This window comes from Perognathus longimembris, chromosome 28 (assembly GCF_023159225.1).
Source record: "Perognathus longimembris pacificus isolate PPM17 chromosome 28, ASM2315922v1, whole genome shotgun sequence".
Taxonomy (NCBI): domain Eukaryota; kingdom Metazoa; phylum Chordata; class Mammalia; order Rodentia; family Heteromyidae; genus Perognathus; species Perognathus longimembris.
The window spans coordinates 42,943,076-42,962,524 of record NC_063188.1 but is presented as its reverse complement, the minus strand read 5'-3'; the positions used below and the strand labels follow the sequence as shown (position 1 = coordinate 42,962,524).

The following is a 19,449-nucleotide window of genomic DNA, read 5'->3' as shown; positions in this document are numbered from 1 at the left end:
ACAATGTCACCTCTTCCTATGCTTCCCACTATTCATTACAAAAATAAAGTTTTAACAATAATTCTCTGAGTTCCATATTATCATCTGCAGTTTACTGATCAAGGAATTGAGTTTCTGGAAGATGACATAACTTTACTTACAAACACACAGCTGTTTAAGGAAATAGTCTGATGCCAACTGTGATACCTCTACCATAGAGTCATTTAGCACCAAACAAGGACATGGGCGTGATCTGACATTTGCTAGACATCAGGAAGTTGTACACATTGAAATGAGGCAATTGCAACTGTTTAACAAATAACATATGGAAGAATTAAAGACATCTTGCTGAGTATTAGGAAATTGTTGAATACTGATTGTAGGTGCAAACATATGCAAACTATAATTTGAAATTCCTTACTTTAATTGGCTACAAATATTAGTAATTTGTTATATACAGAGCTTAGTGCTCTCACAAGAATTGTGAAGTGGGCTTGTTTATTAGGAGTATTTAATGTCAATGAAAAAATAATTCTATAAAAGTTGAAAAATATATTCACAATACAGAAATGAAAAACAAAAGTTTAAATCTGTTGTTTAAAAATTATAATTAGTGCTGTATTTTAACAAAATTACTTTTCTATTTTGGTAATATCCTGAGCCTTCTCAAAATGTTATTACAGTCTCAGGAAGTAATTCTGTTAAAATACAGGACTAATTATCTTTTTAAATAACAACTATATGCCTCCCCTATTTGATTTGAAAATAGGTTATTAACTTCTTCCAGGAATTTTTTTCCCTAGAGTTTTTTTCCTAGCTCTTCTGTGATGGGAAATTTGGTCCATAGGATAGGATTTTCATTATTTTCTGCCTTTTAAAAAATGAAGATAAATTATATGTGTTTATATGCTGTCTTCATTGACTTCTTGTCAGATCATGAGCATTTTCCATCTCACATACTCACTGCCTTCTTTTCACCCTTCTCGCCAGCCTCTCATCCCTTTTCATTTTGTACTCCCAAGTGGCAAAAAAAAATCTTTAATCATGTTTTCTTTTTCCAAATTACCCTTCCCACCTCAGCGTTCAGTTTACAATGATTCTCTAATGTCAACATCCAGTGACTTCTTTCAAATCTTAATCACTTGTCACCCCGGACCACTAACCAGTCTCTCGGAAAGTTGTACTTCCCTTGCCTTTCCAGATAGTATGCTCTCTAACTCTTTGACTCCTTCTGTTCTTTCTTTGTTTCCTTAATGAATCTCTCCTTTTCTGTTTTTTATCTTCTGAGATATTTCTGTCCCTATTTTCTCTTGTCCACCTCTTATTATTTCCTATCAATTTACCCACATACCCATACATGTATGTTATATATATATGTATATATATATGCATGTTTATCTTGTCTCCCCTATATATTCTCCATTGCTTCTCTAGCTTTAATATTCATGTCCCTTCTATTAAGAGTAAAGACATAGAATTTTAGCCTGTAGTTCTTGTTGTGTTCAAATAATTACATGTCTTCTTGGAATCACAAAAATAAGTGGTAAAAACAATTTTTTTTTGCTACTGATCCTGGGTTTTGAAGTCAGGGCTTGGGCACTCTCCCTTAGCTCCTTTTGCTCAAGGCTAGCATTCTACTGTTTGAGCCACAGTGCCACTTTCTGCTTCTTCTGAGTAGTTTATTGCAGGTAAGTGTCTAATGGACGTTCCTGCTTGGGCTGGCTTTGAACTAGAATTCTCAGCCTCCTGAGTAGCTAGGATTAGAGTTTTGAGCCATTAGCACCAAACTAAAAATGGTTTTCATAACACATGTGGCAGTATTAGCTTCTTTTTAGGTATGAGCAACTTTTTATGAACTCATAAAAATTAAATATTTGTAGGGTCATATTTTGAGAAGGAGGCAAAGTTCAGAATCTGGTTCTGGAACACATGCTACTTGCTCCTCAGTTAAACTATGTTATTTCTATTTCTCCTGAGTTCCTTCAAGGAACTATTGTTCTTGTGTTCATCATTGTAGATTATAGTGGTCTCATCTTTTACTGGATTTTCTTTTTCTTTTTATCCCTGAGACAGTTTCTTGAATTGCTTCCATCTGAGCCACCTTTCCAACCCGAACCACTGATTTTCTTGAACAAAAGTCTCTTTCTCTCCTACATTCAACCTGTTATCAAGTTTTATAAATATTATTTATATATCCATATGTATGTTAATATAACCCACTTTCTATATCCTACTGCCTTTTGTCTCACCAATGTTATTTTAAACCATTTGCTAATAATTATCCTATTATGTACTTCCCCTACCGACAAGTGCCTTGATTCTAACCAAAATTTATGTCGTTTGTTTGTTTATTTTGCCACCTCTGGAGTTTGAACTCTAGGCCTCAGTGCTATCTTTTGAGCTTTTGTCCTTAAGGCTGGTGCTTTACCACTGGAGCCTCAGCTCCACTTTCAGCTTTTTGTGTTTAATTGGAGATAAGAATCTTACAGGCTTTCCTGCCAAGGCTGGGTTTGAACTGTGGTCCTCTCAGCTTCTTGAGTGGGTATAATTACAGGCAAGATCTATGTTTATAATCCAGTGCTCCCTTATTAAACATGACATATGGCATATGACCTTTTCCCCTGTGGCTCCCATCTTAATATTCTGTCTTTAAAGCATGTCTCCCTTCCAAATGTACAGTACATTATACCAAAACATAGCATAGTGTTTCTTGAATATGTTATAATTTAATAAATATACTCAATTGTTTATTATGTAGAACATTTGCCCAAAATATCAATGTTTACCCATATCTCTTTCTTTTAAGGTTAATGAAAACACAAAGGAAGGCAAATTTCAGAATATCATGCACTTGTTACAGTAACTTTCTTGATTAAATGACACTTGAACTAAACAGTAAAGAATAAGAATTTTCCAGAATTGTTTTTTCTATTTTGGATAGATAAGCATTGTTAAGATGGCAGATAAGTAGGGATTCCACTATGTAAAAAGAGGCCATGGTATTTCCCCAGTAGCTTCACAAAAGGAAAGAGAGCAAGATAATACCAACATTTGGCTGAAACATATTTCAGGATAGCTGGAAAAGAAAAGTTTGGGTCCATTCAACACTGATAACTGGCTATGGGGAACAAAGCATACTTAATGTTCAGTGCAATCTTATTAAAACAACTCCTGAATTCATAGGCTGAAACTGGTCAGAAAGGTACAGGTACTTAAAGATTGCAGGAACAATGTAGAAAATATATTAACATGACTTTATGAGCTTTCAAATTGTTTTCTAAGATGTTGTTTTTCATTATGTTGATTCTGCTTCATCCATCTTTCCAACTTCTGCTAGGGCTCATATTTGATGACTTTCTCCCTTTTAACTTCCACCTGATTTCTAGTACCCTCATGTTCACCCACTTTCAAGGTCTGTAGTGCCCTTCACTGTACTTCTCTAGTTAATTCCTGTTCTTCATTCTTCTCCAACTTTGGCCTCCCTTTCTCTTCTATTTCCAATACTGGTTAGTCTTAGCATTGTATACCCATTAGTATATGTCGAACATTTACTAGTCATTTTCAAATCTACCTTTTCTTCCATCTCTATTCCAGCAGTCACTCAATTCTGTCATCTTGACTTCCTTCATGTTGTACTTTTTTTCCTTGGCATCATATCCTCCTTCTCCACTCCACTCCCCAATGCCATTTAAAAAAAGTTATTATCACTGCTCCCTATTATATCAATCCCTCATACTTCCCTTCATTCTGAGCAACTTTAAATCGTCTTCCACAGTGATTTTTCTGAAAGACAGTTCTTGTCAGATCACTGCTTAAAAACCTTCAAAGCCTTTTTATAGCCTCGAGGATTAAAGTGTAGGCCTAACCTACCCTAGCCCCTGATACAAACTCATTATCTAGCTGTTTTCTGTTTGTTTTGATTTTTAGCATCATATTGCACAACTCTTCTATATTTACCTTTTGATTCAAACATGCTCTATGTGTCCTGAACATTTAGTGTTGTTTCCTCCCTCTACCTTCCTTCATTCCTTTGTAGACAATTTCCTTTTGCCTGAAATACTTTTGCACTTCAAGACATAATTAGATCACATTGCATATTTGTATTTTTGTTGGTAAGTACTTACTTTGACTTAAACCATCTTTTTTTCCTAACTCTTGCTGGGCTAGGATAAAGAAAGACCTTGTTAATGTCAATAGAGTACCTAATAAGGTCAAATGTGTGACAGTGTCAATAAAATTTTAAAAGCACAATTTGTCACAGCTAGTGGCAATATGGATAATCTGTCTGAGAATGCTCGAGAGTTGGCAATTATTATACTCCATAGCCTTATGAGTTGTGATTGAACAGATAGATACATGGCTGTAGTTTCTGAAGCTTTTCAGTTAAAATAAATAAAAAAGGTTGGGCATTTCTCCTGTAATTTTGTGAAGTTATTCAGGTCTAAACATTTCCCTTTTTTCTATCAATGCATAGTATTGTATGTATTCACTCAGTAGCTCATATAAATTATAGCATATAATAGTGAATCAATTCATATAAATAAAATATATGATGCTGATATTTCCTTAAGAGAGAATGATAATTGAAAAAAATAGAAATACAGAAACTAATTCTCATTATTCACTAAATATCAGAATTGTGGTTCTGTCACTTATAATTAATGGACACCATTCACATTTTTTATAAAATTTGTATGAAAAACTGAGATGTACATGGTACATTATGTTGAATCCTAAAGCCATTATGAAGCAACTAAGCAACAGAGGAAATCTGGGCAAGGGGCTCTTTTATTCTCAACATAAAGGCACTGTCTTTCTGGTGTAAACAGAAATACTCTGCAAGGCTAGATTTGAACATTTAGTGTGCTAGAAGGAATCTAAGCCTATAGATTATGAAACCTGGGTTCAAGTCTTAAGTTCTCTGTGGCTTACTAACTGTGTGACCTTGGGGATATAACCTAATCTCTGTATATTTTGTTTCTTTACCTTTAAGTGAATATATGGGACTAGAGTATTTTATGTTCTTGCCGGCTTTAAAATGCCTTAATTTTTTTTTACTCTCTATCTCTGAAGTTGGACTTTTTTTGGTAAAGCAGGTTGATTTTGCATTGCAAGAAGACAATAGGGTATATTCATGTGCTTTAAGATTTATATACTTGGAAGTTGAACATATCAGTTGAAAAACTTTTATTATTCAGGAGTCACTTTTATATTTTTTTGATGCTTAGGTGTTAATGCTTAGGCCAGAAGTCTTATTTTTCTTTAACATCTCTAATATGGTGCTGTTCAATCAAACTTTCTGCAGTGTTCTATATCCATGGTATACAAAATGGTGGCTTCTAGCCTCAATGCAGTTTCTCACCACAAGAACTTGAGCCACATGAAGCCAATGAAATGAAGCTAGTAAATTTTGATCTTAAGTATTATTTTGTGTTTTCTTTTTTGGTACCAAGAATTGAACCCAGGACCTAGCACTTGATAGAAAAGTACTTTGTAACGGAGTTACCTCTCTGCTCTTGGTTTTCATTATAACTAAACTGCATTTAGGGCCTGGGAATATGACCTAGTGGTAGAGGACTTACATCACATACATGAAGCCCTGGGTTCGATTCCTCAGTACCACATAAACAGAAAAAGCGGTAGAGTGCTAGCCTTGAGCAAAAAAGAAGCGAGGGACAGTGCTCAGCTCCTGAGTTCAAGCCCCAGGACAGGCAAAAAATACACAAATAAACTGCATTTAAACTGAGATCAAAGGCTTCTGTTTTTTTTAAATATTTATTTATTGAGTTATCTATCTATCTATCTATCTATCTATCTATCTATCTATCTATCTATCTATCTATCTATCTATCTATTTATTTATTGCCAGTCCTGGGCCTTGGACTCAGGAGCTGAGCACTGTCCCTGGCTTCCTTTTGCTCAAGGCTAGCACTCTGCCACTTGAGTCACAGCAACACTTCTGGCCATTTTCTGTATATGTGGTGCTGGGGAATCGAACCCAGGGCTTCATGTATGCGAGGCGAGCACTCTTGCCACTAGGCCGTATCCCCAGCCCAAGGCTTCTGTTTTGAACAGTACAACACTATCATTTGTGTATATGTGCACACATGTATATGCATGCTGATACAGGAGTAGTGTGGCAGAAAGTAAAAGCTTAAATGTTTATTTATAATTAAACTGCATTTGGGGGCTGGGAATATGGCCTAGTGGTAGAGTACTAGTGGTAGAGTATTTATTTAAGATGATGGTATGTTTTTCTTTTTCTTTTTCTTTTTAGATAAAAGCATAAATATATTTTATTTTTTTGTTTTTTTTATGAGTATATTTCTTTTATTTTTTTTTCAAATTTTTATTATCAAACTGATGTACAGAGAGGTTACAGTTTCATACGTTAGGCATTGGATACATTTCTAGTACTGTTTGTTACCTTGTCCCTCATTCCCCCCTCCCTCCCCCCCTTTCCCTCCCCCCCCCAGGTGTTCAGTTCACTTACACCAAATAGTTTTGCAAGTATTGCTTTTGTAGTTATTTCTCCTTTTTTACCCTGTGTCTCTCAAATTTGGTATTCCCTTTGAATTTCCTACTTCCAATACCAGTAAACACGGTTTCCAATATACTCAGATAAGATTACAGAGATAGTGTAGGTACAACCATAGGAAGGTGATACAAGAACATCATCAATAATAGAAACTACACATACACATAGGACGTTGAAAGTAGTTACAACTATGATATAACAATTGTTTCCATAACATGGAGTTCATTTCACTTAGCATCATCTTATGTGTTCATAAGGGTATAGCTATTGGGCCTTGTGATGCTCTGCTATGGCTTGCCTAAACCTGTACTAATTATTCCCAATAAGGGAGACCATAGAGTCCATGTTTCTTTGGGTCTGGCTCACTTCACTTAGTATAACTTTTTCCAAGTCCTTCCATTTCCTTACAAATGGAACAATGTCATTCTTTCTGATAGAGGCATAAAATTCCATTGTGTATATGTACCACATTTTCCTGATCCATTCATCTATGGAGGGGCATCTGGGTTGGTTCCAGATTCTCGCTATGACAAATTGTGCTGCGATGAACATTGTTGTGATGATGGCATTACTGTGATTTTGTTTGTGGGCTTTTGGATAGATACCCAACAGTGGGGCTGCTGGGTCATAGGGGAGTTCTATGTTTTTCATATGCTACTTCTCGAGATGTATGTGATGTAGGATTTAACTCAACCCAAGGGCCACTTCCCACTTTTGATGTTTTTGTTTGTATTCCATTATATATCTTGATAACTATGTACTAGACCACATTGTTAAATTATTTTGATTGCTTTTGTAATTTCTCTGTTCTTTCCAAGTTAGTCTTAGTTTAGCAAACATGATTCACCAGATAAATTTTATTACCTTTCATTGTGTTAAAAAAAAGTTTGGCTGTGTAAATGTATAAGTCATCTGGAATGTGCTAGAAATTTTTAGCATTTACAGTACAGTCATATATTTTTAAAATAATATTTTTTCCTGATTTCTTTTGGTTGTACTACAGTGTGAATCTATCACTTGAACCCTGCCTTTTGCTGACTAATTTACAGATAGACTCTAGTAGGCTTTTCTGCCTGGTTCAGTCACAAACTGCAGCTCTCACCCTCTTGAGTAGCAAGGATTACAGGTGTGAGGCACCTATATTACACAACATATGTTTTAAAACATTTTTCACTTATCTTGGCAGTACTGTTGTTTGAACACGCTCAAGGTAGGAGTCATGACCCCAGTCCCTAACCTGTACTATTTTTATTGTATCTTAACTGAAGTACTTTTATTTGCTTAAAGATACAGTTAGAACATTAAGTTGTGTCTTAATGCAAAAAGAATGCTGGCAGATAACAACTTCTTTATTTTGGATTGGGCTCATACTTTGGCTTATTTGGTCATATATTTATAACTTTCAAGCAAATGCAGCATTATAGCACTGTACACAGCATATTACTATTTCATCCCATTGAAACTGTTGAGATGTATGCATTTTATTTTTATTTTATTTATTTTTGTTTACGCGTTACCAAGGAATCAAATCCAGGGCTTCATGCATGCTAGGCAAGCACTCTAATACTAAGCCACATTCCTAGCCATATTTTGAATTTGTGGTAGTACTGGGGTTTGAATTCAGAGCCTTGTGTTGGCTAGGTAGTTGCTCTACCACTTGAACTATGTCTCAAGCCTTAGTTTTGCTATATATTTATATAGAATCACGAATATTTTGCCAGTGTTGTTTATAACATTAATAGGTGTCAAAATTATGTTTGAGGGCTGGGGATATAGCCTAGTGGCAAGAGTGCCTGCCTCGGATACACGAGGCCCTAGGTTCGATTCCCCAGCACCACATATACAGAAAACGGCCAGAAGTGGCGCTGTGGCTCAAGTGGCGGAGTGCTAGCCTTGAGTGGGAAGAAGCCAGGGACAGTGCTCAGGCCCGGAGTCCAAGGCCCAGGACTGGCCAAAAAAAAAAAAAAAAAAAAAAAAAAATTATGTTTGAACAATGTAGTCTAATTTCTAGGAATGTTCAGATATCAAGATAAAACTGATACATGACTAAATATTTGCTATATATGACATTATCTTACATAAATTTTCCCTTTAAAACGGGTAATATTTGATTTTTCAATCTGGATATCAGCTTGGTGGGCAAATCTTTCCTAAACAGCTTACATGTATAATATACTGTTAGAAAACCGATGTAATTTTTAATATTTTTATATCTTGAAAAACAGTACTAGATCTTAGAATTCTAGTCAAGTTATATCTGAATCATTTTTCTTTCATTAATGTTTCTTCCATACTATTTGTTTTTTATACTTTCTATTAATATTTAACATCTTTTCTACATTTGGCATTTTCTAGGAGTCTCCTTTCAGTCAGGTCTTCAAACACTCTAGTAGTCATTGTATACTTTTAATATAATGATCAATTTAAGCTTGAAGATTTTCAAATTGACTGTTAGCCAGTCACCTTAGATTGAGGATAATTTTCCAAAAATACTAGTCAGAAGTAATGTATGGAACACTAGGAAATTACTATTCTATTGATACTCTTCTGGCTTACAATTTCAGAAAATGAGACCCTTTTTATAATAGGGAACTTCAAAATCAAAGGGCCAGAAAATCAAATTCTTTGTGTACATTATTACACAATATACATTAGTATTAGTGTCAGAACACATTCAGGTTACCGTAATATAATTCAGTTAATTTTTTTCAAATCAATTATGTGAATTATTTTATTTAAATATTTTAATGTTTTGTGCATTTCATTTAACTCCATTCTGAGGATGGAGTTCTTGTTGTTCCCAGTTTAATATTAGGTTATTCTTATACCTTATCTGAGTTCATTTGAAAAAAAATATTTGTAAACACATTGATTTGAGGGAAAGTTGGATTTGACAGTCACATTTCTTGATTTTTTTCAAATGGTTATGCTCACATTTGGAACTCTGGGTTTCTCAGAGGGGAGTATAGTACCTCCATATTGTTCAGCAAAGCATAACATACTTGATCATCACATCTTCAGTTTGAATGTGTTATCTGAATCCATTAACTAAATACTATAACTATTTAATTAAATATTTAAAAAATGTACTTTCTTATTGCAGGTGGCATGCATGCAGTTGATAAATGCCCTTGTTACTTCTCCATATGACCTTGATTTTCGAATACATTTAAGGAATGAATTCCTTCGTTCTGGCCTCAAGACAATATTACCAGTAAGTGTAATGTCAGCACGTTATACTGATGAACTAATAATTTTCTCTTTGTAGAGAAGCAACTCTTGTGAATCAGAGTATATACATGGGCCTTATGGCTATTTTCCTTTGTAAAACTTTAGACATTTCATATTCTTTTCTTTCTTCACCCCCCTCCCTCCTCTTTGTCTCCCTCCCCCCCTTCCCATCCCTCCTCCTCCTCCCCTTCCTCTCCTTCCCCCTTCTTTCCTTGTCCTCTTTGTCTTCCTGGAGCTGGGACTTGAACTCAGTGCCTAGGTACTGTCCTTGGACTTTTGGGTTACCACTATAGCACTTGACTCAAATCTCCACTTTTGACTTTTCCATGATTAATTGGAGACAAAATTGTCCTGGACTATTTTTACCCAGGCTAATGAAACTACTGTCCTTGATTTCAGCTTCTTGATTAACTAGCATTAAAAGCATGAGCTTCTGATACCTGTCGTTTTGTAATTTTTAAAAAAATATTGCAGTAAGGTGCAATAATAGTGATGATTAATAGAGACAATTCAGAATTCAGCTAATGATGTGCCCCAAAGTTATGTTGTTTGAGAACTTTTTTTCTTTGCATTGTGAATATTGGGGAACATAAAAATCTAGTCCTTTTTTGCAGTTTCTATTTTATTTTAAAATATTTTGTCTTCTACTTTGATAACTTAGAATTATTGTATTTATATTCTGTATAGGTATGCATAGAATGTTGATTAGTATGGTCTAGACAAATTGCTTAAGTAGAGTTTGCCCATTGCAGTGATTTGGAAAATTTTCTAATGAGAAATAGTTTTATTTTCAAACTTAAATTGAATTTGATGTTTGTTATAATTATTGTAGTGTTAAGTACTTTTGGAATACTTTTATAGTCCGGATCTGAGGTAAATGAGCATCCCTCTTCTCTAAATAAAACTAATGTATCTCTATGTTTTATTTATTAAATACATTAACTGAAGAGTCACTTTTGTTAAAACCATTAATTATTAAAAGTGACTAAATATTACTATTCTTTTCATTTAAGCTGTTTATATACTAAAAATAAGGAAAGGAAAATAAAGGGTAAATGAAAACAGAACAAAATGTCCATGTATAAGGGGCTTAGATTATTAGAAATATTAAAATAGGAAAGGAAGTTTCCTGGTAAATAGCCAATGTGTATTATGTATCTGTTTCTTATAATTGGATTATCTTCTCCTTTTTTTTTTTTTGATCCTTGAACTCACCACCAGGGCATTGTCCCTGAACTTTTTTGTTTAAGGCTAGCACTACTCTACCACTTGACCTATAGTTCCACTTGCAGCTTTTTGGTGGTTAATTGGAGAAAAGAGTCTTCCAGACCTTCCTGCCCAAGTTGGTTTGGAATAGTGATCCTCAGACCTCAGCTTCCTGTCTAGGATTACAGCTCCCCCCCCCACCCCCCTCCCTCCCAAGCACCTGGCTACAATTGGATACTCTTAAATGATATCCTTCTTTATAAGTTGAATGATTTGGTGCAGTTAAACAAGGTATATAACGAAGTATGTAAAATTGAGTCATCCTGGTTTCAGATATTCCTGTGAATGCCATCTTCACTAATTTTTGAATTCATCACTTTAACAACCAGGGAATTGGTTCCCATGAATCAAAGAAACAGTTTATGTGATTATGGTAGTTATTCTGTGTGCAGTTAACACAGTGAAATGTAAGTGCCACTGTCCATTTTAGCATATGTAACATATTCTTCTTTTTTCAATCAATATTCTATCCTGAAAAGTCTGTGGCCTTAGATAGCTACATAGAATCTTAAGGTCTTGATTCTAATTTGATTTTGAGTTGCCTTCTCATTTTTATCCCTTGTGCCAACTGTGATGATTTTGCTGCTTGCAGGCTGCAGGGAATCCTTCCTCTCTATTACTTATGTGCTAATACACCATGTGTTTTGCCTTAGTTGTGGCTGTTACTCTTTTGTCTTTGCTTTCCCTGTCTGTTCCTAATTGAACATTCAGACTCACACTGCTGAGTGACTAGCAAGAACATATTCTCATTTTAATTTATTTCAGTCCTTTTTCAAAACAGTTATGCCATTGTAGTCATTAATGTTTGTTTACCTTTGCACTTTTGTGTATATGTATTAATATCTGCTGTGCTCAGGGATCTTATGGTATGTTATCCATTTGGTTATAGTAACAGTTAAGATTTTGCATCAGTGTATCTGTGCTAACACTTTCCCATTGGCCACTGTGTTCAAAAGATATACTTTTTACCATTTAAATTCTTCACTGTTACTTCCAATTATACCGTTCATTTTCTTTTAAGTATCACATTACTTTAACATTTCTACTTCTTATCCCTCAGTTTTCCTCAGCAAGGTGGGAAACATCATATTTAAGCCCCTCCAGTTTTAGAGTAGAACCAATGGATCTTACATATCACTGACTACATCATTAGCTCCATATCTAGAAGGAGTACAGGGCCATTCTTGAGTGAAGGAGCCAAGTGAGAGCAAAAGGGCCTCATTTCAAGCCCTAGTACTGACACACAAATAAAAATAAAAGAGCGAATTAACTGTCAAATTAAGTAATATTAATACAATATAGTAAGAAATGGTGTTTGTAAACAATGAGCAGTCTTTTAAAAGATAGACAGGCTGGATATTGGTGGCTAACATGTATAATCTTACCTACTTAGAAGGATGAGATCTATAGATTGCAGTTTGAAACCAGCTTGGTCAGAAAACTCCATGAGACTATTATGCCAGTTAAGCACACCCTCACTAGAAAAAGAGGTGAAAGTAGAATTGTGCATTAAGTGGTAGAGAGCAGGGACAGCAGATAGGCCCTGAGTACAAGCCACAGGAGTGGCACACAACTTAAAAAGAAAAAAGGAAAAGAAAAAGAAGACTGACAAACTATTTCTTGAAAACTCGATTTGAAATGCTTAGTTGGTGATCAGTTATGTACTGACAGCAGACTTTGATTTAGAAAGTTATTTGTTTCCAGAATTATGCAGAAAAAATTTGACTGTGTGTACAATAACTCTGCTCAATCAATAACTGAAACTTTAACTGAACAATAACTGAACAATAACAATAACTGAAACTTTAGTAGGATATAGGATATTTATTATCTTAATTGTACCACATGCTTTTTTTAACATCAGTTCATTAAGTCTTTATTTTTATCAAGAATTTATGGCTGTATCTGACATGTGAGTGGATGGAAATTTGATAAATACTGCTACATATTTATGTCTATGCTTAAATTTGTTTTAGTAGGTCTAAAACATTACTAATAAAGAATATTTATAATATTTTACATTATTGATATATGTATATTTTTATTGCATACTGTATAAATTATAATTTTAACCAGTGTTTTCACTGATTTCCATTATTTGTTAAGTTCCAATGCTGAGTAAATTAAATTGTTGAACATAAATTTTTCTTCTTTGCAAACATTTGAATATGTTTAGATTTTATGAATGTTTAAGAGAAAATGTTTTGACATGAGAATATAGCCTTTAGAAGCTAAGACACATTGTTTCTGTAAAGGTCAGTATACTGAGTGTGTCTGGCTTCTGTGATTTTCTGAAGAGTTCAGAAGTATCCTCATATGATCCACTGATTAGATAATTGCTTATTCCAATAAATACCTTCATCTCCCTTCAAATGAGACAAACCCCAAGATTTTCTTAAGGAGGATGTTTAGTATTTATTTTATATGAGACTATATAGAAACATATTAAAATATTTTCATGTGTTTAATAACTTGTAGCAAATTATTTTGTTTGTGAATACCAGAGAAGGAAGATGGAGAAATTGCTTAAATTTGTATTTGGCTTTAGTAGTAGCCATTACATATCTTTAATTGTTTTGAAGAATAAAAATAGAAATGAAAATGCTTTCCACTTTCTTTTATTTACCTAATATGAAGTACCCCATGCTTACATATCCTTTTAGAAACTCTGAACTTTGTAGTACCAATTTTGGTATCACTTTTAAGTATGCACAGTTTTATTTATCCATTTTGAAAGCTGAAGCTTAATAGACACATATTAAAACATACTCCAGTGTGGCATGTTTTCAATTATTATATGTATATATGTTTATATCCCAACAATCTCTAGTGTGACATGTTCGCAATTATATTCTATTACTTTGAAAATTATAGAGGTTTGTAATGCATGTGCATTGTAATGATGTATTTACAAAAGCAGAAATAAAACTCATTGCCCTAAATTGATATTCTATCATTAGGATTTAAAAAAAAAAGTAGGCATAAAATAAAGCTTGATACGGTGCTGTAACAATGTTTTGCTTATAAAAAAATCACAAGATATCATTTCATATAAATTTTTATAATTTCTTTCATGCCTTACTTGGGATTATTGTGCTTGAATATATCGTTGCATTTGTTCTTCATTAATACAATTGATTCGTACGTCTTGTCAGTTTATTATCATTATTTTTTTGGCCAGAGGCATATGTGAATGTTCTAACTATATGGATTCTTTTGCAGTCTTTGATTATTATGTTTATTCAAAATGAAAACATTTAACTTGAGTCATTAGCAATTAGTGTTTCTTTTCCTTGATGCAGAAGTGATTGTTAATTTTTTAATTTTTTATTGTGAATGATCTGTATCTGGGGAATGGAAGGAAAATAAAGTGAATATAGTGAAGCTATTTTTATTTTGAAGTGATGAAACTTAGCTACATTTACTTTTCGGAATCCCAGTGCCTACGTCAATATTTGAAATTGTTTCTGTGGATATAAATTAATAATTTATTTCTATTCCTTATTATCAAAATATGCTGTTGTTAAACTGTTATCTTTTGCTAACGTTTCTATTTATATATTAGGATCTCAAAGAAAAAGAGAATGATGAGCTTGATATTCAATTAAGAGTGTTTGATGAGAATAAAGAAGATGACATAACTGAACTATCACATCGTCTCAATGACATTCGAGCAGAAATGGAATATCCTTTGACAAGCCATAAAAATAACTTGTCATATACTGTGTAAACAGCATTTGCCAGGGATTTTGTGGACAATTATTAGACTTCCTATTTGCTAGCTTATTTTATAAGTATTTATTTGCCTTAGACCCTCACTATGAGGCTGTCTTTTTGATTTATGTTAAGGAACCATCAGACTGTCCTGCTGATTTACATACTACACTAAGATCAGTACAGTGATTTGCTGTATTACATATGCCTTCTTCCCAATAGTCTCCAATAGACAGGAGCCTAAAGCAGTGTACATTATATATAAAAATATGAGAAAATGTTCGCTGATTTCACATGTCACTTATAGCTGATATGTATTTTCGGTTTATATCATTCACTAGAAGTCGGTGTTCCATTGCTTGTAAGATATTGTTTAGGAAACAATAGCAATAATGTTTTAGCTACTATAGTATTTGAGTATAATAAGGCATGTTATGGAAGTAGCTGAGTCAATACAGCTAGCTCATAGATTTCCTTTGGCTATCATGTGATATGAAATAATCTGAAAATTTACAGATGATTGTCATTGCATGGCTGCCCGTTTGTTTCACATTTGTTACACGCCTTATGTTACGGATTATAGGAAGTGGGGAAACAGTTCCAAACAGAAGTAAATCTTAATCTCTACTTTTTCTTGGTTGTATTTTCTTTTACTCTATCTACAAGCCTTCAAGAATATGGGAGTAATATTCCTCTAAATGAAACTTCCACTGTACATTGTTTATTGTATCTTATTTACAGGCACTTCTCTGCCTCTGAGATTGAGGGCAGAAATCTTATATTTATTCTTTTCTTCTCCGGTGCTCCTATTGAATTCTTATATGCAGATATTAGATAAGCATGTATGCAATATATAGCACTGACAGTACTATAAGGAATAATTTCTAATCCAAGATTTGTAACGCTAATCTATATTGCCTTCTCTAATTTTAAATGTTTTCATGTGAATTAATAAATGTGCTGCTTTTTACAGATTTCCCCTAAATCAAACTTTGGATCCATTCTCTAAACATTTAAAATAACTCATGATAGTTTTACACTATAGTCCTACATGGGGTCTAAGTAATAATTCATCTTATATTTAATTCTACTTCAGAGAAAATATTGTGATTCCAGGTTGTTTTTAAAATGTTGGAATATATCTTTTTTTCCTTTTTTTTCAATTGCTTTTTAAAATCAATTTTTATTTTGTTTTAAGTGAACCCACTTTTGAAATCTATTTTATCATTTAAGAAAAGCATCTACATATCTACGATTTTTTATTTTCTAAGAATAGTATGTTTCAATGCCAATTGTGTTTAGCCTCCATCTTTTATCATGCAATAAAATACAGATGAAGTCAACTAATACTTTCAGATTTAGCATTTCATTTGAACAAACTAAAACTAGTTTTGTGGGATTTGGCCATTAAGAGTTTATTCATTTTCTCCTCTCCAAGTGGCAGGATAAAAAGAATACTAGTGGCTTGAATGAATAAACTGTATATGGAAACCATAGGGAGATGAACACAGTACCATTTTTATAAATGACATTGCTATTACAGTGGTACAAACTAGAATCCAGACTTTACAAAGTAATGAAGGAAAGATCATTTAGGATTTTGGAAGCCAAATGATCTTGGAAATGCTCTTTAGGTCTGTTTCTCTAATTAAGAGATTTTAATAATTCCATAGTATCATTTTCTTTTCATAAATTTTTAAATGCTTATCATGCATGGAGCTGAAGGTTTGAAAACAGTAATGGAAGCAGTTTGTTATCTTGAGAAATGAAGATGATTTTGTTCTGAATGCAACATTCATCAAAAGTCTAATTGTCTTCCTTTACTTATTTTCTACTGATATGAATGAAGTATACCATCTTTTGTATAATATGCTGAAAGACACTGCTGCTGAAACTTACTTTTTATCTATTCTCCAACATTTTTTGCTGATCAGAAATGATTATTATATCAGGTAAGAAGCAGTTCTAGAACTGGTATACTTATACTTAGAATTAAATTGAAGTAAATGAAAATTAACAAGTCAGTGGACCTGGATAATACATTCATACATAGAATATAAGTATTTTCATAGCTTTCTGTAGCATTAAAAAATTCATTAATTTTTAATTGGGTTAGGCAAGCCAGAAGACTATCAGTAACAGATAATGCTAACACAGAGGAACATTGAAGACTACAGAATATTTTCTGTCTTACAGATCATAATAAGTAGTGCTTTTCTATCATTTCTTGTTTTTTTCAGTAACAATGTGACCTTTGTCTCTAAAATAATAAGGTTACCTGTAATGTAACTTTTTGACATAAAGATGTGTAACAGTAAGCCATAGATTTTAAAGCTTTCTATTTGTTAATGGGGAATTTGTCTGAAAACTGGAAAGTTATGAAAGGACTAAAATTATCTATAGGCTGGTGACCACGGTGTTATATTTAACTGTTCTTCACACACTAATTTTGACAACCAATTTTTTTGGCAGTCAAATTTTGGCAACCTACGTTTTCTGATTTCTCCAAACCTGTTTGATTAAAGGGAAATATACCGAAGATGACAGCTCTCAAACAATATAGAGTATTATAGTTCAGGCCAGTATGATAATTTGATGGGTATCTATTACAGAGACACCAAAAATGGTTAAAATATTAAGTTTTATGTTGTTTGGGGGCAGGAAACATAAAGGTAAAAATGTTTTTTGTTTTATAAATTACATACTTAATGATGCCCCAGGAGTACTCACTTACCTGGGGGCACCATTTGTACGAAGCTTCCTTTTTGCTCAATAAGTATGAATAAATGAGAAATTACTCACAAATGACCTCCTTTTGATCCTAAAAACATCATTGTGAGGTATAAGTGTGACACATAATTTTATTTTACTTGTGGATGGTTCACCTCGCCTCAAAGAGAACAATTCCATTTTCCCTAGTAACCCAAAGAATCACTGACTTAACTGTGATGAGGATCTATATTATTTACCTTAAATCTGATGCTGACTTGAAAAAGTCCAGGATGTGTAATCTATCTTGCATTTTCACTCTTAATCCCTATCTTGCATTTTTACTCTTAATTCTAAGGCCAGACCCATGACTGAAGACATAGAAAAGCAATTACAATCTGTTTGGCTTCATTTTCAAACTTTCAGTAGGTTGGCAAATTATATTTAGCGGGTAATTAGATCATGATTTGTCTACAGTAGTACTTCTAACTAAGGTTTTTTTCTGTTGAATTTTTTAGTCCATGTCTTCTTCAGATTTTAATGTAAATAGTGGTTTAAAACACAAACAACTTTGGCAATATATTAGTGGTCATTTTTATGACCAGAATTTCCTTGATAGATTTCAGAACTATGATGTTTAAAAATCTTGGACACTTTAAACAAATTGTCACTATAGTCATGCATATTAAGTATCTATGCTTTTATAAAATTGATTTTTAAATCTATGTTACATAGATATTTGCAGTGATCTGTAACTTAAATACATCAGTATAGTTATGGACACTGTTATAACCATCCTGATTTTAAGTTCTATAATAAATTCAAAACATTGCTTGCCAAGAGACTCATTGCTTATTGAAATTGAGAACTTTTGGATGTGTAAAGCATTTGTATCTTCACGGAGGCAGGTCTGAGGAGTCACTCATTTTCATCAACTTCAGAAACAATATTTTCAGTGGATGGATAAGGTTGATAGGAATCTTTTGACACAAGTATGAATCCCTGAAAACTAGAATATTAAAGCAATAAATATTTGTACTTTATTATATCACAATGAATTTGGCAACATAGCATCCATTCTTGGTTATAGTTTTATAAAATGAATATAGTGATTGGAGGAAGGTTTTTTTTTTCCTACTAGGAAAAAATTTAGTTCTTTGGGAATATTGAATCTTTCCTACGATACTTGGTTTGTATAGGTACAAAAAGCATTTGCAAATCCTTTCTGTTTTTCAGACCCCAGTATTATAAAATAATTGAGGAGTGTGTTTCACAGATTGTACTGCACTGCAGTGGTATGGATCCAGACTTCAAGTACAGGCAAAGATTAGACGTTGATTTCACTCATCTGATAGGTATGGTCTGTTGTGCTTTATACCCTCTGTATAGTAGGCATTTTCTTAAAAGGTAGGGCTCTCAGTTAACTTGTATTGCTTCTTTGTTTTGTTTTTTGTTTTTGCTAGTCCTGGGGCTTGGAGTCAGGGCCTGAGCACTGTCCCTAGCTTCTTTTTGCTCAAGGCTAGCACTCTACCTCTTGAGCCACAGCTCCACTTCCTGCTTTTGCTATATATGTGGTGCTGAGGAATCGAACCCAGGGCTTCATGGATGTAGGGCAAGCACTTTACCACTAGGCCATATTCCCAGTGCCATGTATTGCTTCTTTGTATGCTATTTTCATTGGTACTCAGTTGCTATTAATTTTAAATAATAAGCCTGAGAGTTCTGCCTGTGTGATCAGACATATTAGCCTGCTTGATATGCTTCAACACTACTGAATTTAAAGTCAGATCCACACAAAAATTGTAATATTATAGATGTGTGTTTCCTTTTAATAACTGTACTCTAAAATTCTTTAATTCATGTTGTACTGGAACCTAAGAGGTTTTTGTGGATATTGTTATGTCCATTAGGATCTCATTGTTGACATAGCTATATTATTACTTTTCACGATTGAAAAATAGAAATACAGTCTTATTTCAGCAACTTGAAGGACTTTTCAAGGCTATCATGTA

General features: G+C 33.5%; 1 protein-coding gene across 1 annotated transcript in view; it reads left to right on the top strand.

Annotated features, from left to right (window-relative positions):
• Positions 1-19,449, top strand: part of Diaph2 (diaphanous related formin 2) — an 826,225-nt gene that overhangs the window by 204,121 nt on the left and 602,655 nt on the right. Inside the window, exons 12-15 of the mRNA XM_048336944.1 lie at positions 9,621-9,731; positions 14,580-14,698; positions 16,564-16,680; positions 18,674-18,792. Coding sequence (XP_048192901.1) covers positions 9,621-9,731; positions 14,580-14,698; positions 16,564-16,680; positions 18,674-18,792 — 466 coding nt within the window. The remainder of the gene's footprint in view (positions 1-9,620; positions 9,732-14,579; positions 14,699-16,563; positions 16,681-18,673; positions 18,793-19,449) is intronic.